The sequence below is a fragment of the Leishmania mexicana genome, chromosome 32, assembly GCF_000234665.1.
Source record: "Leishmania mexicana MHOM/GT/2001/U1103 complete genome, chromosome 32".
Classification (NCBI taxonomy): Eukaryota; Euglenozoa; class Kinetoplastea; order Trypanosomatida; family Trypanosomatidae; genus Leishmania; species Leishmania mexicana.
In genome coordinates, this window is record NC_018336.1 from 1,084,853 (window position 1) to 1,108,276 (window position 23,424).

At 54.8% G+C, this 23,424-nt stretch overlaps 2 protein-coding genes across 2 annotated transcripts; both read left to right on the top strand.

The window, feature by feature from the left end:
• Positions 1-16,310: 16,310 nt before the first annotated feature.
• LMXM_32_2730 (conserved hypothetical protein) lies at positions 16,311-17,819 on the top strand (the record flags this gene model as incomplete). Its single annotated transcript, XM_003878481.1, has 1 exon — positions 16,311-17,819. One exon carries the CDS (start codon positions 16,311-16,313, stop codon positions 17,817-17,819), a length of 1,509 nt encoding a protein of 502 aa, XP_003878530.1.
• A 2,012-nt stretch (positions 17,820-19,831) lies between these two features.
• On the top strand, positions 19,832-22,288 carry LMXM_32_2740 (putative translation initiation factor IF-2; the record flags this gene model as incomplete). The annotated part of the gene is made up of 1 exon (XM_003878482.1): positions 19,832-22,288. One exon carries the CDS (start codon positions 19,832-19,834, stop codon positions 22,286-22,288), a length of 2,457 nt encoding a protein of 818 aa, XP_003878531.1.
• Positions 22,289-23,424: the final 1,136 nt, after the last annotated feature.

A 23,424-nucleotide genomic window follows, 5' to 3' on the forward strand; every position in this document is an offset into this window, starting at 1 on the left:
TTTCCTTCACTGCAGTGAGCACTCTCGAACTTTCCCTTCTTGACCTCCGCCGCGTCCCTTCTTCCCCCCGATCCACTCCAACCCCCCTCAACCCCTCCTCGTATTCTTGTTGCTTCCCGACTACGAGGTTAGGATCACGACGACCGTCATACATACCTCGAGCGGGTATTCGTTCTTTTTTTTCTTAGTTTCCGCCTCTTTTGTTTACATATATATATTTCGTTCTTCCTCTCTTTCTTCTCTTTTTTTTGTTTGTTTTCTAGCCCTCGCGCTAGCAGCCTCTCTTCAACATCCTCTCCGCTTTCGGCGCAGCCGCCACCGGCAATCGTGAGCTTATCGCACTCATATATACAAAAGGAAATAATAGCAGTAGCCGAAGCAGAAGAAAATTAAAAAAAAGAACGGCAGAATACTGGTCGTGGTTGTGTGTATGCCTGTGTCTGTGTGCGGTAGGCTGACCGTTGTAAGCTGTTTGTCCTTCTCCTTCTTTCTCCTCGTCTGCCTTTCTTTTTTTTATATAGCTCTTCGGCTGCAATTTCTCTCACCACCGGCACCTTCTGCGCACGTGTTGTGCGTGTGTCTCGTGGGTGTTGGGTGCTTGCGTCCGTGTGTGTGTTTCTCTTTTTTATTCTTGCGCTCTTTTTTTTTTCGCCGCTTCGCCTCCTACCGGTGTGCCAGTGTGTGTGTGTGTGTGTGTGTGTGTGTTGCGCGTGTGTCTGTGGACAGCTTCGCCACCACCGCCTTTGACGCACCCACTCTCGTTCGCCTGCACTCGCACCACCACTCTCGCGGTTGCCTCTTCAGACTCGTGTCTGTCCTGAAATAAGGACCACGAAAAAGGTTGTTATTTTCGAGGTGTCGAGGAGACCTTGGTGCGGACAAGCGCCCATACACACAGACGCAAGTGCGCGAAACAGCGAGGGGGAAGCCGACAAGGCTGCTGATTCTGCAAGTGCGGAAGAGATTTAGCATACAACGCCGACACACACCCACACACACACACATAAAACGATAAGGGGTGGAATTTGCGAAAACGAGGGGTTGACAATTTTGTTTTTTTTTTCTTGTGGCTTTGCATCAGGCAAGCATATCCTCACACCTTTCCCCCTCCCCCTCCTTGTCGACCTGCGCACCAAGCAGCGCCCTGAGCTCTTCCACACCCCTCCCCTCCCCTCCCTCTCCGTCCATCTATTCCTCTTGATACCGCTTCTCAGCTGCTTTTTTTTCTTGTGCATCGCTTTAATTTTCTGTTCTGTTTATTCTGTATCCTGAGTGCCCGAGTATATTTGCCGCCATATTCGTGGTGGAACGACGACACACGGACAACCTTCTCCCCTCCCCCCCCCAAAATACCAAAGAACAACAACAACCCTGAGTACCCGTGTGCCGTGGGTGGAAGCAGGAACGGAAATCATCTGCTTTATTTTTCTTGCGGTTGCCGTGTCTGTGCTTGTATGCGTCTGCGTGTGCGTCTTCGCGCTCTCTTCTTTCTTATTTTCCCAGTACTGCTTTCTTCCTTTTTTGTTGGTGGTGGTGGTGGTGTTTGCGTGCCTCGCACTTGCTCTTGTTGTCTCGCTTGGCTATTTATCCCTCCCTCTCCACCACTACACGCCCCCTTTCCTGTCGTTCTTCGCGTGTTTGCGTGTGGCACAGTTCCTGCGGTTCGCACCCCCTCCCCCTTCCTCGGACCTTCTTCTTCCTTTTCTCTACTTTCTGTCTCTTTTCCTCCCCTCTCTCTTTTGCCACAGTTTGTGCTGCTCTGGGTTGCACCGTTCCGTGTGTGTGCGTGTGTCTCGGTGGTGGCGCAACGCGTCAGAGCCACTCGATTCTCTCGTGTTGGATTGCATGTATGCTCGGATTCGCTCTTTGCCTTGACTTCTCTTGACACTTTCTCGGTGTGCCGTTCTCTCTCTTCCTTTCTTCTTTTTTGTTGCCGTTGGTTGTTGTTTTCTTGTTGCTCGAATTCTTTGTCTTCGCGGTCGACATCTTCCATCGCGACTTTGTGGTCTTGACTCTCTCCTCCGTGTTCCCCCCCCCTCCCCTCCCTTCCGTTCCCTTCCCTTCCCTCCCTCTGTGGTTGCGTGTGCGTGTGCTCTTTCTCAGCTTCTGTTTTTTGGTGGCTCTTTCAAAAAAAAAAATTATTTTGTGTGTGTGTGTGTGTTTTCCTCCTCTGTAGTTTGCCCTTCTTATCACGCCTCACGTTGTCTCCTTCACACTACCTCTCGCGTAGGTGTTTGCTCTTGGCTTTCTGGTCGATTTATCTGCACTTGCTTCTTAGCACTCTGTCTCTCGGTATTTCTTTCCCTGCACTTCTGGAGGTCTCACCTGCTCAATCTCTCCCTCTCTCGCACGCGCACGCTCTCTCTTCTTTTTTTTTCGCTTACACCCTTCTCCTTTCCCTATCCGTTTCTTTTTTTTCCTGGTTTCGTCGCCTCCGTCCGTCCGTCTGTGTGTGTGTGCTCTATTTGGTTGTTTGCTCTTCCTTCTTCTGTCTTTTCCCTGCTTCGCTCTCTCTCTTTCATTGTCTGTTTTCCTGGTGTGTGCGTGTGTGCGTGTGTGCGAGCGCGTTGTATAGGCTTCCCTCCTTGTGTCCTGCGAGTTTACGTGTGCGCATCGGTGTTGTTGTTGTTTCTTGCGCTTATACTTTCTTGCGTGTGCGTGCGTGCGTGCGTGTGAGTGTGTGTGTTTAGTGATCTATCACACTTTTTTTCGTCGTCGTCTGACAAGTCTCAGCTGTTTCCTTTTGTCGTCTTGCTCGCCCTCTCTTCGAGTTGGGCACCTTTCCTTTTCTGTTCCCAGTCTCCCTCTTTTTCCATTTATACCATCCTCCTCACCCTCCCCTTCTCCCCCCCCTCCCACCGTCACCCCACCCCTGATTGTACCTCATCTTGCTCCATCTTTTTTTCCTCGTCTGTGCGACCTGCTACGCTTGTTGTGCACTTCTGTTGTTGTTTCCGTTCGTCATATTTTGTTTTGTTTGGCTGTGTGGTGGTGTTGTCGTTTCCCTGCCGCCCTCTCGTAGCGTTGCATTCTCTCTGGCTCTCCTCCCTTGCGCAAGTTGTTGGTGTTTTTGTGTTTTTGTGTGTGTGTGTGTGTGTGTCTTCTGCAGTCGTGCGCTGCTGCCGTTTCTTCTTTTCGCATCCCCCGACCGGGCAGCGCCAAACACGCACAAGGGGAAGGAGCACCGAAGCGCAGTCCGCACAGTCACAAATAAAAGCACACGCAAAAAAAGACATACTAAAAAAAATTCTCTTCTGGCACATCGGTCGCCTCCCCACCTCCCCCCTCCCTCCGCTAAGGAATCCTCAGTATCTGTCATCAACCCCACCACCTCTCACACCTTCCGCTACCGCAGCCGCAACAGAGAGACGTAACGGGAGAAACGAAGAAGCACCCACCCACCCACATACGCACGAGAAAGCGAGGTATAATAATTGTGGGGCCCCGAGCTGAGGAGGCGTACCTCCAGCCGACCCGTCCTTGTTTCCTCCACACGCCCCAAGCACTCTGAAAAGCAGCGAGACGAAAGAAGAAGCGACCCAGGAAGTAAGGTACAGAAGCGAGCGCTCAATCAACATACTATCAACGCTCGATCTAATCATACACCCACGTCCACTTGAGCACCTCCTCGGTGGCGCACGTGTCTGCACCTGTGTGCGTGTTCGCTGGCTCTTTTTATTTCCTTTTTGTTGTTGTTGCCTTCTCTATTGGGAGCGGGTGGGTGGGGTTTGGGCGGGTGTATTCACGGAGTCTTTTTTTTTGTTTGGTTGTTCTTCTCCAATTGCCTTTCTAGCACACCATCAAAATTCTTTTTCTCCCCTGTACCTCAATCATACACACACACACACACACACACACGCACACACCAACTTGTTCGGACATCGAAAAAAAAAACGCGCTCTTCCGCCCACACGCGTAACGCCCACCTTCCTTCGTCTTCGTCTCCCCTTTCGTCAAGCACGAAACGAAAACGAGAGTTGCCGTTGTAGGCGTCAGCGAACAGCACAGGGAGTCAGGAGAGGATCGGGACAGGTTACGCGGCAGAGGAAATAAAAGGTAAAAATACGGAAAAAAGGGAAAAGGAAAAGGGCCTGACAAGCGCCTCTACTTGCTGTTTCTGCGGTCGCGTCCGCAGTCGGACATCATTTTTTTTTTCTCTTCGCTTCTTCTCTTCTCTCCCGCCATTGTCCCCACCCCGTCCCTACTTCCTGCGTGATTGTGAGCGGGGATTGAGGTAGAGCGACACGTAAAAAAAAAGTACGCAAGGGCAGAGTAAGTGAGTTCTCCTGTTATATCTGTGAACGAAGGACAAGCAGCGAAGGATAGCGCAACGTTTGTGCGCACAAAGAGGAGGCAATCAAGGAAGAAGCGAGTGGCTGGCGCTTGAGCGTTTGTCGATACAACGAGTGGTCGGAAGAAACTCGTCGCTGTGGGTGTGTTGGTGTGTGCTCGCACATTGGTCGACCGACGCCTGTCCATCACCCGATTCGCATTGCTGCTTGGCAGATTAGCGTGCGTTCTTTGCTTTGTGTGTGAGTGCGTGTGTCGGGGTGGTTTCAGTGCTTACGTCTTGCCTCAGTGTAGTGTGTGGAGAGTGTCAGGGGGTTTCCGTGTCCACCCTTCTAGTTGTGTTGGCGTCTCTCTGTTTCTTCTTGCTCTTCCTTTTGTCCGCTCTGCCTTGCTTGGCCCACCATCGTTCGCATTGCTTCCCTATCCTTCTGTGCCCCATCGTCATCATCATCATTCTTTTGTTTTTCGTAATTGAGAGATACAAGCTCTTTGTTAGTCGCTCTCTCTTTCTACCTCTGTGGTTCTCAGACTTGTTGTCGCTGCTGTCTCCCCTTCTCTTACCCAGCTCGTATCGCCTCCTCATCGACGCACTTCATTGTATTCTCCACAACCGCTTCCCATCTCCCGTTGCGCACTCGTCAGAGCAGGTCTGTCTGTATCCGTGCGCGTGCTTCTGTGCGTGTGTGTTTCGTTCGTGCATGCGCGCCTCCCTTGTGACTTTTTCTCCGTGACTCTCTTCGTTTACTTGCTTGATCAACACCCTTTTCCCATTCCTCCTCCTCCCCTCTCTCTCCACCCCCTTCCCCTTCCCCCTTCCTGTGTCTCCCACGCCTTTTTTTCGGTTTTCTCTCCCCTCCCTCGCTTCCTTTTTTTTCTTCTTCCGTTTTCGTAACCGATCTTGGGTTTCTAGAGCTTGTTCTCTTGGCTTATTTTCTCTCCTCGTATTTCTTTTTTTGTTGTTTAAGCTTTGCCGTCTCCGCTGCGTGCTTTCTTATTTATTACTTTGTGTGTGCCTGTGTGCCTGTGTGTGTGTGTGTGTACCTTCGTGCACGTGCGTGTCTTTCCGAGTCCTTTTTTTTCTCCTGTGCGTGTTTCTCTCTTTTTTTCTTTCTCCTGCTTGCTGTCGGTGTTGCGCTGTCGTTGGGTCAGCTCGCTGTTCTTACCATTCAGCTGTCGAAGTCAAACAAACCGGAGCGACGGAGGATTTCTATCGCCTTCACCCCCCCCTCACTCCCACTTTCCTCCTCACCCTTCCCTCTCTTCCTCCTCTCGTTTTTGTTTCGCCTTTGTTCTTCTCCGTAAGGGGCCCACTTTCTCTCTCCCTCTTATGCTCGTGCGTGTGTGTGTGTGTGTCTGCTCCGCATACCTTATCGTCGCATCTCTCTATCTCAGTACCTGATTGTGTGTGTGTGTGTGTGCGTTTTGGTGCCACGTGAACTCGACAGAGAGTTTACGCAGTTCCTCTTTCGCACCCCACGTTCTCCCCGCTGCCTTCTTCAGCCTCCTCCCTCGTCGCCTGACGGGCCCGCAGGACTAATCGGTGAAGGAGGCGATCTTCGGTAGATATACGTGTGCAACGAGAGACAAACAAAAACGGGCAACAACGACAAAAAAGGCAAAGCGAGAGGGCCTGCTTGTGTGTGCGTGTGTGTGTGCACTAGTTTTTGGTTGTTGTTTCTCCTCTACCGTGCAGTTTCTTCTTTTCTTTTTTTCTTTGTACTTTGTGCTCGCCTCACTGCCTCTTTCAATTTCCGTGTGCCTGTGCGCGTGTGTCTCCCGCATACTTACAGGAACACGCAACACAGAGGGAGAGGGTAGACGTTCGCGAGAGGCTCAGCAGCAGCGAGCAAGGAAAACGCAAAAAAAAACGAAGCTGTCGTTCGTCGTCTCTCTTTCTCCCTTCTCTTTTTTTTGGTTCTCGGGGTATCCTCGGTGGCTGTTTATTCGGTGAAGTGGATGGAAAGGCCCCCTTGCGAGCCATAAGTCAACGAAAACATACGCGTATCCCCGCTCATACGCATCTTGGTGAAGTGTTTGGCGCCTGGCCTTCCTGTTCCTCCGCCCATTCTTCCTGACTCGACTGTGCACACGTACGCACACGGCGCCTGGTGCGAAGTTCTCATCCCCAGGAAGCCCGAAATTAAGGAAGGAAGGTGGTGCCGCCACTTCGTTGGTGACAAGTGGGCCCAACCCCGGGTTTGGCTTGCCAAAGGGGCCACGGAACCAGTTCCACAAGTTGGTCGATGCGCAGACGTGTTCATAGTGCTACGACAGCATCGGCTTTCACCTTTGGCGCTGGTTTACCGATGCCGCATTTCATTGGGGCAGTGCCGCAGGCATACGCGTCACCGACGTTCTTCAGAGATCCGACTGCCCTGCATGGTAACGACGGAGTCGGCATAGCATCAGTGGCTTGCAAGCCTTCTTCGTCACAGCAGCAAGCAGAGCTGCGCGCGAATCGAAGCGACAGTCGCGTGGTGCCACCGCCACGGCGGCCGCCAAATCCAGCGCACGACCACGACAGTCGAGAAGAGAGGAGTTTCATCTTTCAGCTGCGAGGCCTTCCATTTGCGGCAACCCGAAAAGATGTCGAGTCTTTTCTGCGCACCGTCGACTACGATCAGTTGGATGTGGGAACGTTGGCCACAGGAGAGTCGAGCGGCAACGCGTTTGTGGAGTTGCACGGTTTGCGTGCAGCCGAGAAACTGGGCCGTCTGCACAACACGGTCATCACCGTCGCGGCAGATGCCGACATGCCGGCGCGCGAACGGCCCCGGCCTCGATACGTTGAGGTGCTGGACGCTGATGCTGCGAGGAGAGAGCAGGTGCTGCGCATCGATGCGCTCACGGCGAGGAGCGCTCTGCCGCTTCCGCGGCGCTTACGCGCTACGGCTGCAGCAGCCGCAAACACATCCTCTGTATCTGGTACTTCCACTGATGCGTCTCAGCAGCAGCAGCATCCGGTGCTACAAATGCCGCCTCAGGCTTTTGTTCAGCCGCCACCACAGGTGTCTGCAGAGGGTGGTGTTCGGTACTTCACCACTTCGCCGTTGACGCCGCTATCCCTGTCGTCCACGCTAATCACCCCCGTCTCGTCGCCGCACTTCGTGGATGTGCCAAGGTATGTTGGCTCCCCAAGCGCAGCGTGGAATGCGTACGCGCAGCAGCATCAGCAACAGCGTGCACCTCCACTGTCATCATCGCCGATGACAATGCCGCATATTGTGGCTTCACAGGCAGCGCCTGTAGGTTCCTCTGGGGTACCGCCGATGCTGCGTATCCAGAATGTTGAAGGCGGCGGGGCGATGCGTAGCGCGACTTCAGCACCCTCGCCCTTCTACCAGTTTGTCACTCCGGTAGCTCCCCAGACACAAGATCCGCAGCAGCAGCGCGTCCTCAATACACCGAATGTTTCTTATTATGTTGTCGCTGCGGTATCCTCGCCTGCGATGGTGACGGAGGCGCGGAACACCTACTATGTGGCGCCGCTGTCATCCACACAAGCGGCCACTCCCGGCAGCTATTATTACTTGAGCGGCGGCAGTCCCTAGTGCCTTCTCCCTTTTTCTTGCCATCCCCGCTGAACGGCCACCTCGAGGTCTACAACGGTGGCGATAATCATGCCTGATCAGCATCCTTTTTTTTAGTGTGCACGTTGATGCGCTTCTCTCTGTCTCTCTCTTTTGGCGTACGTTGTGTTGTGTTGTTGTTTGATGTCATCCTCGTCGTGTTTTTTTTACTGCCGCTCTCTCTCTCTCTCGATCTCTGCCCTTCATTTTTTTTTCTTTGACCTCCTCTCGTCTATCAGATCCCCTGTAGCCCTTTTTTTACTTGGTAATACTCCGCACAACCCGACCGACGAGCACTGTCGCTCTGCTTCGCTTTGTTTTGGTTGTTTGTTTTTCTCCGTTTTCTTTCGTCGCTTTTTTTTTGGTGGTGTTGTCGGATCCGCTTCCACTCCTAGACGAACCGAGGGGGAGGGACATGAGAAAAGAGTGGCACCATGAGCAGTCGTACTCTCCCCCCTCCCCCCCCTCCCCACACACACCAACAACACCAACACTTCTGGACCCGGTCTCCATCGATCACCGATCCCTACTCTCTCCCCATACGGGTTTGCCCAAGCGATACTTTCTTTTTTTTGCTCTCCGGTTCTTCTCCTTTGCTGCTTGGCTCCTCCGCCCTCCTCCTCTTTTCTTTAAATGGTTTCGCTTCATACCAACGAAGTTTACGTTTTTTTTTTTGCGTTTTCATTTCGTTTCGGTGTGCCGGTGTGTTCCTGTGCGGGTGGTGCCTCTCCTCTCGTTTCCCTCGTTTTCTCTTTTTTTCCTCGGTTGTTCATCTCCCTTTAAAACTCACATTCCTCCTCCCCCCCCTCTCTCTCTCCACGTCCTTTACACAGTCTTCTCTCCTCTTCCCCCGCCACTTGCTTTCTGTGTGCGCGTTTTCTTTGTTTCTCATTTCCTTACCCCACCCTCAGTTCCCCTTCTCCATCTTCTGCGCTTCCCCCCCTCTCGTCTCTCTTCCTCATACTCTGCGCATATACATATGTGCGTGTGTGTAGTTTTCTCGCGCGTGCTCCCTCCCCTCATCCCCACCCTGTACAAGCACATACGATCAAGGGAAATAAAAACAAAATCTTTCCGATCATCATCATCTTTCACGTTTTTCTGCTTTCTTCGCTCTCTTTCTCTGTGTACTCTCACTTCATTAGTAATATGTTTCCGTCTTTTGTGTGTGTGTGTGTGTGCATCTTTGGTCGTCGTTGTTTCTTGCTTGCTTCGCTCCGTGTGCAGTGGCTCTCTTCATCTTGCACTTTGTGTAGCTGTTTTCTTCATCTTTTTTTAAATGTTTCGGCCCGTGTTCTTCCGTGATGCAAGATGTCGTCTTATCCCCCCCCGTTTCCGTTGTTGTTATCCTCCACCTCACCTTCCTCTCGCCTCCTCTTTGCCCTTTTTTTTTCTTTGCTCTCTCTCGCGCGCGCGCCGGTGCGCTTCGTTGTCTCCGTCCTTCTCCCTTTTCTTTCGCACTTTTTTCATAACGATTCGTTCTGCCGCCTTCACACAAGGCGTCCACAGATGCGGACACACGAGTATACTGCACCTATGAGACTTGACCACTCTACTTACGACCACCCCGTCTCCCAATCCCCTTCTTGAACAGGAGCAGAAGATGAAACAAAGAAGGAGTCGAGGATCCTGTGATACCAGGCTTGCGTAGTGCTGCTGCGTTATCTGACATTGTGCCGTCGCCGCCGTCCCGCCCACCCCTTTCTCCCCCCACTTCTTTTAAGTACCGATTCCACGTGATTCTTCTTTTTCGTTTTGTGCCCTACGCCGAGAGGGTAAAATAGGCGGACGTCGGCGTTCGAGAGTGCGTGCGTGGGGGGGGGGGGCTGTGCACGCTCGTTCTCTACCTCCGCTCATCGTTTACGTTTCTTTTTTCTTTCCTCTGTTGATTGCTTCCCCCCCCCTTTCTTTGCCCGGTGGTGCTGCCGATATCATTGTGTGCGTGTGCGCGTGTTTTCTTCGAACAGCGACAACAACAAAAAAAGACAAAACAAAACAGTGGCACACACACATATATATAAAGCCGGAGTGTTTCTATGTGTGTGTTGTTATTCTCTTTGTGTTTCTCCCTCTCCTTGTACGCCTCCTCTCCCCCTCCTCCTCCCTCTCTCTTTGCTTGTACCGCCCACCCCACTTTGCCCGCCTCCCTCTTCACCTCCTCCGCCTCTCACTTCTCCCTTTCTTAGGTGCTTTTCCGTCATCCTTTCTCATGCGCGCGCTTGCTCTTCCATTTCTTTTTTTTTGGTTTCCGGTTCTCCTGTCCCCAGCATCGTTTCTTTGTTTTCTCCCAAGCGGCGGACGGTGCGTGCGCACCTGTGTGCGTGAGAGGGGGGGAGGAAGGGAGAAGGAGGGGAGGGGGCGGCCTCGACGACGCGGACTATGAATCCGCATGCTGTTGAGCGCTTTTCTTTTGTTTTCCCCCTATCTCCTCTGTCTTCCTCCTCGTCCTCTTCCTCCACATATTGGTGTTGATGCCCTTCCGCACATCCTCAAATCTACGTCGTCCGCGGACGCACCGCTTTGCCCCCCCCCCCTTTTTTCTCCCCTCACGTGAATGTGTGTTGCACTTGACCTTGTTTTTCTTTTCGAAGTGTTCTGCGCTTTCGTGTGCGTGTGCGTGTGCGTGTGCCTGTGTGTGTGTACGTTGTCTTGCCGTTTTCTGTGTCCGTTCTTCGTCTAGTCGTGTTTAGTCTTCCTGCCCGCGCAGTTTCTTTATTTTTTTCTTTTTGATTTTGGCGCCATACGAGTGCGTTCATGTGTGTGTCCGTGCGTGTGTGAGAATATGGGCTATATATATACGTTTTTTTTTCAATATATACATCTGCACGGATACTTTCTACGACCTCCTCCCCCCTCCCACCTGTTCCTGCGCTTTTTTGCTTTATCTTTTTCTCGAACCTACCTGCGGCACGTTTACGTCTGCGTGTGTTAGTGGGTGTGCGCACGCCATCCCCCTTTCCTCTCCCGCTTCTAGGGCAACCGTATATATGTGCGTATTCTGCCCCCTTCTTTCTCTTGCTCTTCCTTTTTTCTTTTTCGCCTTTTCAGGTGAACGTCTGTGTGTATGCGCGTGTGCATCGCTCCCTAACTGCGTGCTGGTGTGCCACCTCTCTCACGACCTCACCCCCCCCCCGCTTCCGTCTCTCCCGTTAAAGGCAACGCGCGCACATGCTAGTAAAGCTGGCCAGTCAACTTCGCCTTTCCTCTCTCTCCATCGCTGCGCCGCTGCACACTCACGTAGACTTAATAGAGGCACTGAACAGGGAACGAAGAAAAGGCATTCGCACAGGCACAACAGTGTAGCTAACACGGCTACAAACCACTTCCCTCTGCAACTCGCATGTATATGCTTCATGTGGATAATAGCAACCGAGAAAAAGGGCGGGACGCAAAAGCGGGCTACCCATTCTCCTACATCGCTGTCTTTTTTAATTATCTTGCTTCTTGGATGTTTTTCTCTTTTTAGGGGGAGGTTTTTGCTGTGTTGTTCCATCAACCTTCACACCCCCTCCCCCTCTCGCGTGGTGTCCGTTGATCGTGCTCTCGACTGTCGATTTTCTCGTTCTTTTTTTTCGTTGTGTTTTGACTCCACCGTCATCTCCCTCGAGGTTTGCCGTCGTTCATGGCTGCATCCTCTCGTCTACCCCTTTCCGTCTTCCAGCTCTCCTTCGTACCTTCCTTTCCACCCCCAAACTCCCCGATGAGGGCTATTTTATATTTCATTTTGTGCCTCTTTGTGTGTGTGTGTGTCGAACTCGCTGGTACGGCAAACACCTCTGCCCAGTCGGTTCTGTGTATCCTTTTTGGTCACCGCAACTCGAGCCCAGTCCACCCCACCACACCCCTCCCCTCCCCGTCTGCCCACCACCACCTCACGCCTCTAATTTCCGTGAATACAAGCACTACTCCAGTTGCCCTCTCTGGTGCCTTTTTTTTCTTCCCATTTCTTCCCATTTCTTTTGTTGCTGTGCCCTTTCGCATAATGCTGGCTGCCGCACCATCGTATCCACATCCAGGCCTCACTTTGTGAGGCAGCTAAGGCCCTGCAGCCTTCCCTCAGGAATGCGTTCGGCCTCTCCGTTTGGGACGTGCAGGAATGGGCTCGCGCGGTGCAGAAGAAGCGTGACATCATGATCACTTTTGGACTGACTCACAACGAATCGTGTCCGCGGCTGCCCTCCCGTGCCCCTTCGCAGCGGCAGGCTCTGGGGTCTCCTCGCGAGCGGGCGCATGCCTATCCACGGGCCGGGTGGGCGGGTGCCGGTGGCATGGCGAGAGCGCCCCGAACGGCACCACCGAGCCACCCGGCGCCCGCCGCGGAGGGGCACGGCGTCTTTCTACGGGATGCGGCGGCGTGACGCGGCCGAGGGAGTAGCAGGACGCGCAGGCAGGGTGGCGCAGAGTCTCCGAGGCGCCGGGCCTGCGGCTGGCCGGCCCCCTCCCTGGGCTTACCCGGCATGCGCCCGGGCCACCCCCTGCTACCCGCACAGCGGACGCCACGGCCCCCACCCCCTCGAGCCGGGCCTTGGCCGCGGCCGGTCTGCGTCAAGGTGTGCGGCGCACCCATGTGTGCGGGGCGCGCCCACCGCGCAGCACGTGCCCGAAGAACAAGCGATGAAGGGCAGGGAGGGCCCGGTAGGCGCGTGACCTCGATTCGACGGCGGACGGCGCGCCCTAGACAACGAGGACGTAGCCGGTGATGCGGCGGAGGCAGGCGAGCTGTGGTTGTGTAGGCGTCCATGTGCTGGCGTGCTCCGGCTAGAAAGCCACGTTGCCAAGAAAAAAAGAAAAGAAAACGCGTTGCATCGTCTTCTCGTTACGTGCTTCTCCCTTACCCTCTCCCTCGTAGCCCCTTCTCTCTCCCCTGTTGTTGATGCACACTTCCATCTATATATCTATACTTATACAGGTATGTATAGAGAGAGACATACGCGCATACACACACACACGTGTGTGTGTATGTGTACACCCTCTGTGGTGATGTATGGGAACGCACACATCAGGCATATATACGCATGCGCCTTTTTTTTGTTTTATGTGCGTGTGTGTGTCTTCTCAGTCTTTTTCATGCAGCTCACGATACGCCTACGTCTCAGCGTACAGGCGTGCCGCCAAGGGATGTGTGGGGAGAAAAGGTCGTATGTCTTCTCTGGCCCCGTTGTCCCTTCTCCTCCCCGGTAGCGAGTGAGATCGGCGGCGACGCACTTTCACCGTCACACTGAAAAAGGAAAAGGTTGGGTTTGACGGGGTTGCGGCGAGATGAGGGAGCTGCTTGTCTTTACTTCTGGGGTCGACACACACACGTATACATATATATGTGTATGTGCTTTGTCGTTCTTTCCGGTTTTTCTCTTTTGTTGTTGTTGGTCAGCGCTTTTGTGACACAACTCGATTTCTTTTTATTTTATTTTATTCGGTGGTGGCCATCCCCTCCCTCTCCCTCTTGTCGTTGATAAAAAAGATGTGTCGCTTCATTGTAGAGGTCTCTGCTATTTAATTTTGGTGCAGCGTTACGGCCACGACATATGGGTGTGTGCATGTGTGTATGTATGTGTATTGGCGTGGCGGCTCTCTTCTTCCAATGTTGAGGAGGATGCGAACTGGCTCTACTGCATCGTCTGTGAACTTCAGTTGCTTCTACCCGACCAACAGCCCCCACCCCTCCCTCCCCCACCTTCCCACATCCTGTCTGCCATCGCGTGAGAGAGACGATGAATAAGGGACGGACGAACGCTGCGGCTTCGTCGACGAGATTGAAAAAACGGCGACCCGCAATCCCTGAAGTGCAGAAGGCAACGTTCCGTTTGCTCTATATCTGGGCGACACACAAATGGTCTCCGGCACCGCTCTTTGCGGGCTATAAAATGGTAAGGGGCGCGATCAACGCGGTGATCGCTTTCTCCTGGTTCCTCTGTCTCCCTTCCTCGCATGTTCCACTGGCGGGGGGAAGGAAGCCTTTACAGGCACACGTGAACGCATGTATGCTAGCTCGAGCGCGTGTGCACGTACAGGTAGAGGCGTACGGAGTGAGCCACGCCGATCTGCAGTAGTTCTTTCGCCTTCCCCCCTCACCCCACCCTGAATCAGCGTTGTAGGAATGACCAAGACGACCCTCTCTCGCGAGGCTCTCACGCTCGAACAATGTCTGTGCGACTACGCCGCCGTTTTGTCCACCCGATCCTTTGAAAAGCAAAAGAAAACCGAAATGCGTGTGTGCGTGTGGCTCCAGATCCGATGTACGCTGGACGCCCGCAGTGAGAGAGACCGTTACAGCTTGTCTTCTCTATTAGGGTGAGAGAAGGGGGCTGTATAAGCTAAACACACACACACACACACACACACACGCAGATGTATATAAAACGAAAACGGAAGAGCTGATCCGATGCCGACAAAAGACGACGAAAAGGTCGAAGTCACGCAGCGGATCAGGGAAAGCACACAAAAGCAAAGAAGCCCAAGACAACGAAACGTCCCCCCGCCTCTCTCACCCGCAGAGAGCAGGAGAAACCGCTGACGTTGAGTGCACGCAATGACGCACGAGAGATGTGCGCGGTGGTGGCCTTGTAAAATAAGACACGATAACAGTGTGAAAGAAAAAGAAAAACATTGAAGAAACAACAAGGAGGGAATGGCGAATTCGGTCTCGCACTGTGTGTCACACAACCGCAACAAAACGGCAGCAACGCGGCGTTTCTTTTTTTTTTATTATTATTATATTTTTGAGTCTCTTGAGCGAAAAAAAAAGACAAAAACGCGAACGACACACCCGCGCACACATGTGGAGGAAAAAGCGAGCAAGAGCGGTCACAACACGGGGATTTCTGCTCCTGGCTCGAGGCTCAGCGAGACGCACGGCTGACTGTGGAGTGCACGCAACGTTACGGAAGAGGGGTGGCGGAGTGCGCAGGAGGGGCAGAAGGCAGGTACACACGCAGGCGCGCGAGGTGATCGGTGTCGGTGCTTGACTCTTCCCCTCTTCTGGCCTTCCCCGACTTCTCTCTCATATGACAATTCGCTTCGTAGCGGCTGCCCATTCCCTCCCCCAGACCTGTGGCCGTACGTTTTACATGCCATGTCCATCTCTACACTCTTCTGGGTTGGCATCCGTCGCCGACTGTTCTTCTCACCTTTGCGTCCCTCGTGCTCTCTCCTTTTTTCTCCCTTGTTTGCCTTGTACTTTGCGCTCATGCACACCGAGTCCTCCTCCTCCCTCCTGCACGCTCCTATACAGAGATAGAGGCCTCGTACTCATCCATACACACGCCCACACACAGGCAGATCTTGATGCTCGTGTGAGGTTGCGCACACCTGCCCCTTGCTGCCAACCGGTGGAAGGACCGCCCCCGCCCTCCCGAAAGGGGGGCAGGAAAGGAATCGGTACCTCTTTCTCAGTGAGGGTACGAGAGGTCAAGGTGGGGGTCATGAAGCGTGTGTAGGGAGACGCGCACACCCTAAAGACAACGAAAAGCAGCCAAACAATGAAAGCGGTGCACCCAAAGCAGCGGAAAACGATTCGCGGACTTGCCCGTAGAAGGCAAGCAGGACAGAGAGGGGGAGTGCCGAATAAGGTGGAGGAACGGGTTTGGGGGAGGGGGTGGGAGGCTACGATGACAAGGCACCGCGGATGTGGCCAAACCACCCGTTGATGGCGGGCTCATGTCACCATACTACCGCGGAGAAAGCGAAACCCGCTACGGCGTGGCGGACACACACACACGCATGTCCATGTGCAGGCACGAAGTAAATCTATGCATCTCTGTCTGTGTGTGTGTGTCTCTATAGGCGTTTCCGCTACATGACGACCTCCCGCCTACCTTCTCCCCCCGTCCATTCGCCCGCCCACTATTCCTGTCTCTGGCCGCGTACTTTTGTGTATCGCTCACACAATGAAAATAATAAGTATTTGTGAACGGAATCATATTTTTCTCTCCGTCCGTCTCCCTGCTCTAATTTCCGTCACCTTTCCGCCCTCCCCCTCCCCCTGTAACGCAGTCGCATATCAAAGTGCATTTACTCGTCGCTTTCTCCGTCGTCACTCTTGCCACCGCAGGCGTCCCATATCATCCAGCACAGCTGGGGAGCCGTTCCTTTTTCGCCCCTTTCGATCCTTTGGAGCGGACAAGACCACCGCCTCTCCACACACACACACCAGCCTACGGGAGCAAGCACGGACGTCTGTAGGCACACACACACACACACACAGAGACAGAGGAGGGCGCCGGCATCACACATACAAACAAATACGCGTTGCGTCACACACGCGCACACGCAAAATCACGCCTCCTTACTTGTCCCTGTCTAGCTGCACCTCTTCGCCGTGAAGCGAGACCCACCGAAAAGAGAAGTCGAACAATGCGGCGTGCGACTGCTTATCACCAGATGCGGCAAGTAGCAGTGGTGCTTGGCACCACTCGTGCCTCTCCGGTCCTTAGCGCGGCTGTAGTCCGGTCAATGTCCGCCACTGCCGGCACGGCCATCCACCAACATCCCAACTTACATCACCGTGCCTCCAGTATGCGGTCTCATCTTGCCTCCTCGCCGAATGGGACCACGGCATTGGTGCACAGTCGCCGCTGGCAATCGTCGGCTGCGCCACAGAAGAACTTCAGCCACATCACCCACGATCTCGTGTGGGGTCTGTGGAATGAGGGCAACCTCTTCTCTCTCTCCACGGCAGAGCTCACGTACTACTTGCACCAACAGCAGCAGCGCGCTGGCGGCAGCAGCACCTTCGTGATTGACCCTCAGGCGAAGAAAAGCACCCTCGTACGCCAAGTGGAGGAGGTACTGTCGGCGGAGCAGGCAAGCATCACGGTGCCGCAGGACGCCGGTACGACGGTGACCATGACCGGCTCCGACCGTGTCGAGGAAACCCTCGACGAGGCGGACGAGTACGGTGACTGGGGAGCCGAGCCTGGCTTTGAGGAGCGGCGCCACATTGACTACATGGAGTTCAACCCGCTGCGCATGGGCGAACGGTACGATCCGCTTGTGCCGCGCGCCTACCAGCTCCTTCACAGCGACCTCTCTGCCGATGTCGGTCTGACGGCGTTGGACCCGTCCAAGTTTCCTGGGCAGAGCAAAAACAAAATTGCGTACCTTGTCTCAAAAGTGAATGTGGACAAGGCGAATGAGCAGCACTTCCGCCGCGGCCTTGAGTGGTGCCTCGCCAACCTGTGGAACACCAACATGAACGGCGAGCTGAACATCGGCGCCGGTCGCGTCATTTTCTACCGCAGCATCGCAAAACAGAACCGCAACACGCTCCCTCTCTGGACGCTGCAGCGACACCTCTACGCCTACCACCCGTACGTGTGGTTCGCCATCGCCTCCACCTCCAACGCGGAGGCGATGGAGAAACTGGCGGAGCGACTCGGGATGAAGCTAGTGCAGGATGCGACGACAAGCTACAAGATCAACATCCGTCGTTCTAGTGAGCTGCTCGATGGGGAGCTGAACGCGCAGCTGCAGTGCACAAAGGTGAACCGGCCGTGGGACAGGTTTCTCGTCACGCACTACGTGCGCTCTCAAATGCCGGATCTGCGCTTTCTCGTGCGTGCGCGTCATCCGATCAAGAAGCGTATTGTGGACGCGTACCTCGAGGCGGACATTCTCCGCAGCACTCGCGACTCGGTACAGTCGGTGCTCTCGCCGGAGCTTGGCGAAGTCTGCTACTGCTGCGAGCGCGTGATTCGAAAGTGGGCGATGCGGACACAGACTGGGGTGACGCTGCAGCTCGTGGAGACACGACGCACTCCGCTTATCATCACCAAGGCTGGCGACGAGGGCGAACGGCTCGAGTACGAATGGATTGTGGTGCTCCCTCAGAAAGCGGAGCGTATCGATGTCGCGGCTCTGTCGGCGGAGCTGTGGGACTACGGCAATCTGCTGGCAAGGGAGCTGGAGCCGGGCATGGAGGAGTTCCTGTCTCATACGATGACGGCGGCAGCTTCCTACTAAGGTGACTGTGGCTTTCTGTTGCGCTTTGCTTCTATAGCGGGGTAGAGGGGACAGCGAGACATGCAGAGGGAGGGACGTGAGAGACTTTGCTGGGGGGTGAGGACAGTCTGGTTTCCACTCCTCACCTTTCCATCCCCCTGCTCTTGCAGTCCTTGTACGAGACGACGACGTGCTACAGCTACTCCCCGTCACTCATGTGGCCTTCCTTTATTTCTCTCCCTCTCTCGTCGGAGCCGTCACAGAATGCACTTTTCTCTGTTTTCGTTTTGCTAGCTTCCCTACTGTCGTGCATACGTAACCGCATGCGTTTGCTTCCTGTTGTCCGCTTGCCTTGTGCTCGCTCCACCCCCTCCCGCTGCATAGCTCTCCCACCGCATCCTCCTCCTTCCAGATACCGTGACGCCTTCTCCTCGTGCACTTGCAGTGGCTTTCTTTGTAAGCTCTTATCGCTTCTCTGCTGACGTTGGTGTGGTTGTTGTTGGAGGTGGGTGGGGGGAGGCATAGAAATGCATGTGTCTGCCCAGGCGCGAGTCCGTGTGCGCGTCCTCCCGATATTGGGTAGCGTAGGGAGGAGGAGGGGGAGAGACGGGAAAGAAAGCGGGTACCTCCGAGCTGAGACTTGGCCCATGGAAGAGTAGCAAAAGAGGGCCGCTGCCGCCGCCCACCCCCTGCCTCAACGATCACGCCCACACGCACGCACAAAACTCAAGGGCCACTTGTTGTGTGTGCAGCTTAGGTACTGGTACTCGTCCTATTTTTATCGGGTTAGCATGTGCGTGTGTGTGTGTGTGTGCTGATATGTTTGTACTTTGGGCTTTTTGTTCTGTGGTTTGTTCGTTTCCTGTTAAGCCACCGGTGGCGCTCTTGTGGGGAGGCTTAGGGTGTGTGTGTGTGTGTGCGTGTGTGTGTGAGTCAACCTCTTGGCGCGAGGTGTCACTCCATGTTCTTTCATGGATTACCCAATGTCGAGAAGCTGATTGAGAAACAGCAAAACATGCCGGGGCGCATCTTTCTGTGTGAGGGACGGCGGGGAGTGAGACTTCCCCGTGACACTCCGCTGTCTGCCTCTTTATCCGTGCATGAGCATTCGAAAATGTAGATGACACTTCTGTGCTGTGATCGACTCAGACGCAGACGCGCCAACATGCACCAATGGGACACATTCATGATGCCGTGCATGCCCTCTGCGGCGCAAAGCCGAACTGCACTACAAATACCTCGCACTTCATCCCCTCTTACCTTCCCCTTTCTTCCGTCCCCCCTTCCTCTCTCTGCGCACCCCTACCGCATCACAAAACCACGCACACAAACAAATCTATCGCCGGCGACCACTACCAACCCTACAACCGCCACGGCAACACTCATCCGCACACCTCCCATCTCCCCCCTCTATGCACAGCAGCAGCATCCGCGACAAAATAAAAAAAAACCTGATCCGCCGACTCTCAACCCAAGCTTTCATGAGTTTTGTGTACTCCTCTCTCTCTATATATATATACCTCGGAGTGTTCTCTTTTTCTCCCCCTTTTTTGTTTAGCTGTTGTGCTTCACGCATCTTGCTAACATGGTGCTCACCTCCCGACTGTCCGTATTGAACGCATAGAACTCCGCACCACCGCTCTCTCCGTCCCTTCCCTTCTCTGTTTCGCTTGCTCGCAGTCGCAGACAAACACAGACAACGAAAAAGAAAAACGGCAAGGATAACAAAGAACAACGACACCACACACACACAAACAGTAAGACCCGACACACCACAACGACGTCTGCATGTACATCCGTCCAAGTAGCAAGAGAAGCCGTCGTCCCCTTCTGACGAAGCGCCGCTCGTAGACGCGCATTCCCACACGCCAGCGAAGAAAAAAAAGAAAACGAAAAGCGCAAGACAAGAGATCACCCCACAGCTGAAAGTCCCATCTTTGCGTTTCTCGCATTCTCGGTAGTTGTGCGTGAGCCCTACCGCACTCCCACCCTCAAACACCCACACCCGACCACACGCACACCCCGCAGGAGCCATGCCACCAAAGGCGCCCAAGGGAGCCCCCAAGGCGGCGGCCAAGAAAGGGCCGCCGAACGCCATGCTGGCGAAGCTCAAGATGAAGATGGAGCTTCAGAAGGCGGAAGAGGAGCGTCTGCGCTTCGAGGCCGAAGAAGAGGAGCGCCGCATCCGTGAGGAGGAGAGGCTCGCTGAGGAGCAGCGCAAGTTCGAGGAGGCGGAGCGCCAGAAGGAGCGCGAGCGTCAGAAGGAGGAGGAGCGTGTGGCCCGAAAGGAGCGCAAGGCGGCTGGGAAGAACGACGCCCTCGACCGCATGCGCGCGGCTGGCATGATATTGCCCGATGTAGATCGCATTCGCCATGATGAGGAGGTGCGCAAGGTGGAGGAGAACGCTGCGCCAAAGCCGAAGCCGAAGCCGAAGCCGAAGCCGGTCGTTGCCGCGGCCCCGCCTCCCGAAGAGGGGGAGGAGGAGGAAGAGGGGGAGCCGACGGAGCTGACAGAGTCCGAAGAGGAGATCGACGAGGACGACTGGGAAGCCGTCATGGAGCGCGATGAGCGTCGCGCCACCCGGCACACGAACAACGAGCGCATCCGTGCCGAGCGTGCTGAGCGCAAGGAGACCCGCGAGGCGGAGAAGCGGCGGATGGAGGAGGAGATTCGGTCCAAAAACCACGTTCTGGAGAAGGTGAGCAACCTGCGCTCCCCGATTTGCTGTGTGCTCGGCCACGTCGATACGGGTAAGACCAGCCTGCTGGATCGAATTCGGTCCACCAACGTACAGGGAGGCGAGGCCGGTGGTATTACGCAGCAGATCGGCGCGACCTTCTTCCCTCGCGAGTCCCTCGTGTCTGCCACAGAGGAGCTGGCCAAGAAGTACAAGTGCAACCTGAACGTACCGGGTCTGCTGGTGATCGACACGCCCGGTCACGAGTCCTTTACGAACTTGCGCAGTCGCGGCAGCAGTCTGTGTGACATTGCAATTCTGGTGGTGGATATCATGCACGGTCTGGAGCAGCAGACGCGCGAGTCCATCCGCCTGTTGCGCGAAAAGCGCTGTCCATTCATTGTGGCACTGAACAAGGTGGATCGCCTCTTCGACTGGCAGCCGCACGAAAACATGGACATACAGCAGTCACTGGAGCTGCAGAAGGCGCACGTCCGCAGTGAGTTCCACACGCGCTGGTGCCAGGTGAAGAACGAGCTCTCCGCGGAGGGGCTCAACTCGGAGCTGTACTACAACAACAAGGAGGTGCGCAACGTTGTGTCGGTCGTGCCGACGTCGGCCCGAACCGGCGAGGGCGTGTGCGACCTGCTCCTGCTGGAGATTCAGCTCGTGCAGCAGTTCATGGAGGGCAAGGTGACCTACAAGGACGATTTGCAGTGTACGGTGCTTGAGGTGAAGCCGATCACGGGGTACGGCTTCACGATCGACGTCATCCTCATCAACGGCGAGCTGCACGAGGGAGACGAGATATGTCTGTGCGGTCAAAACGGCCCCATCTTCACGCAAATCCGGTCCCTGCTGACACCGCAGCCGCTACGCGAGATGCGTGTGCGCAGCGAGTACATTCACCACAAGTCGATCAAGGCGGCAATGGGTGTGAAGATCTCCGGAAACGACCTCGAGTACGTCATCCCCGGTACCCACCTCCTTGTTGTGCGCGCGAGCGACAAGAAGGAGAAGATCGCCGAGCTGGTCATGAAGGATGCAACGAACATCAACGAGTTCCTGGACCCCGACGGCCTCGGCGTGAGTGTGCAGAGCAGCACCCTCGGTGCCCTTGAAGCCCTTCTGTCATTCCTGAAAGGCATGAAAATCCCAGTGGCAAGCATCGCCATCGGCCCAATCTACAAGCGCCACATGCACCAGGTGCTATCGATGAAGCGGCGCGAGCCGCGCTACGCCGTGATTCTTGCTTTCGACGTGCCGGTTTCCGAGGAGGCGCGCGAGATCGCGAAAAAGAATGACATCGACATCTTCGAGGCGAACATCATTTACCACCTCTTTGACAAGTTTACTCGCTACATGAACGAGTACGAGCAGCGTGAAAAGGACCGCCTGCGCTCTGTCGCGGTCTTCCCGGTGCAGCTGAAGATGATTGCCGAGTCGATCCACTCAACCGACCCCATCATCATTCCAGTCACGGTGGAGCGTGGTCAGCTGCGCCCCGGGACGCCACTGAGCGCGATTCGTAAGAAGGACGACAGCATCGTCGTTATTGGCCGCGTGATGTCGATGGAGCGCGATAACCGGCCAGTGGAGATCGGCACCCCTGGCATGGACCTGGCTGTGAAGATAAACTCCGGTGAGTCGGGCGTCACCGTCGGCCGGCAGTTCGACAACAGTGACATCATTGTGTCCCATATCACTCGCCAGTCCGTGGATGCCGTGAAGAAGTTCAAGGACGAGCTGAAGGCGGATGATGTGTTGCTGCTGGCCTCGCTCATCAAGGTGCTGAAGGTGCCAAACAAGTAAAAGCACACAGGACGAGGAGCCGCGCGTGAAGAAGAACAACGCAGGCCCAAAAGGAAGTGGTAGATCGAAGAGGCGGGCGAGGGGTATGGGATGGGTAGAGGGGGTCTACGCAGACACACACACACACAGAGGAAGGTAGGACCAGGGGCGGGGAAAAAGAAAAGAGTGGGTAAGAGGAGGTGTGCGTGTGTGTCTTCACTGCTAGGTACATCGACTGGCACATAAGCACGCAATGGTGTCGCTCCACACGCCTGCTCGTATGTACTGGTGTGTGCGTGTTTTCGTCTATTCTTGTGGAGTTTCTTGTGGCGCGCAATCAAGTACGCATACGCCTATCGTAGCTCGCCGCCGCCGTCGCCTCCTCCTCCTCCTTACGCTCTCCCTTTCCCAGCCCACGGATCTATCAATGAAGGCAACGTTTTGTCGTGCAGCAGTATGCACCTCCATCGTGCTTCTCCTCTCCTCTGTCCCGATCTCTTCACGTTTCTCCTCCTCCCCCTTGCGCACGCGATGACACAGTGGCCCTGCCCTTTTCATCCTGCATTCGTTTTTTTTTGCTTTTTCCGACGCTGTGTTCCGCCTGCACACACGCACGCACCGCTCGCTATCCTTTTTTACTGTTTTCTGTTTTTCTTCTCGGCGACGCACCCACACACCCACACACACACACACACGCACATACAAAGCCACTGTCATTACCCTTTTCATTTGGTCCGTCTATTCGCACACTCGACGTGTGCCGCGGTTCACGACGGTGGCACCCGTTCTTGGAGAGGCGCCCGTGCGTGGTTCCCTTTCCTTGCTTTGTATGTGATTAACATGACTCGTAACTAACGCCTCTCCTCCTCCTCCTCCTCCTCGGTGCCTCGCTTTAGTTTTTTCTTTTTTTCACCTCTTGTGCGTGAGTGTGCCGCTTTTTGTTTTTGTGTGTGTGTGTGTGTGACAGGACTCTTGCTGGTACCGGCGCATTTACGTCAGCGGCTTTCGATCACGGCGTTGGTGCTGGTATGCGCGCAGGGAGGAGGGGCGCGCGTGTTAATCGCTTCACACGCGCGCCTCGCTCTTCCCCCAAGTAACTTTTTTTATTTTGTCTTTCGTGGCCGTTGGTGTTCTCTCGCTTGCCTTTCTTTTTCTCC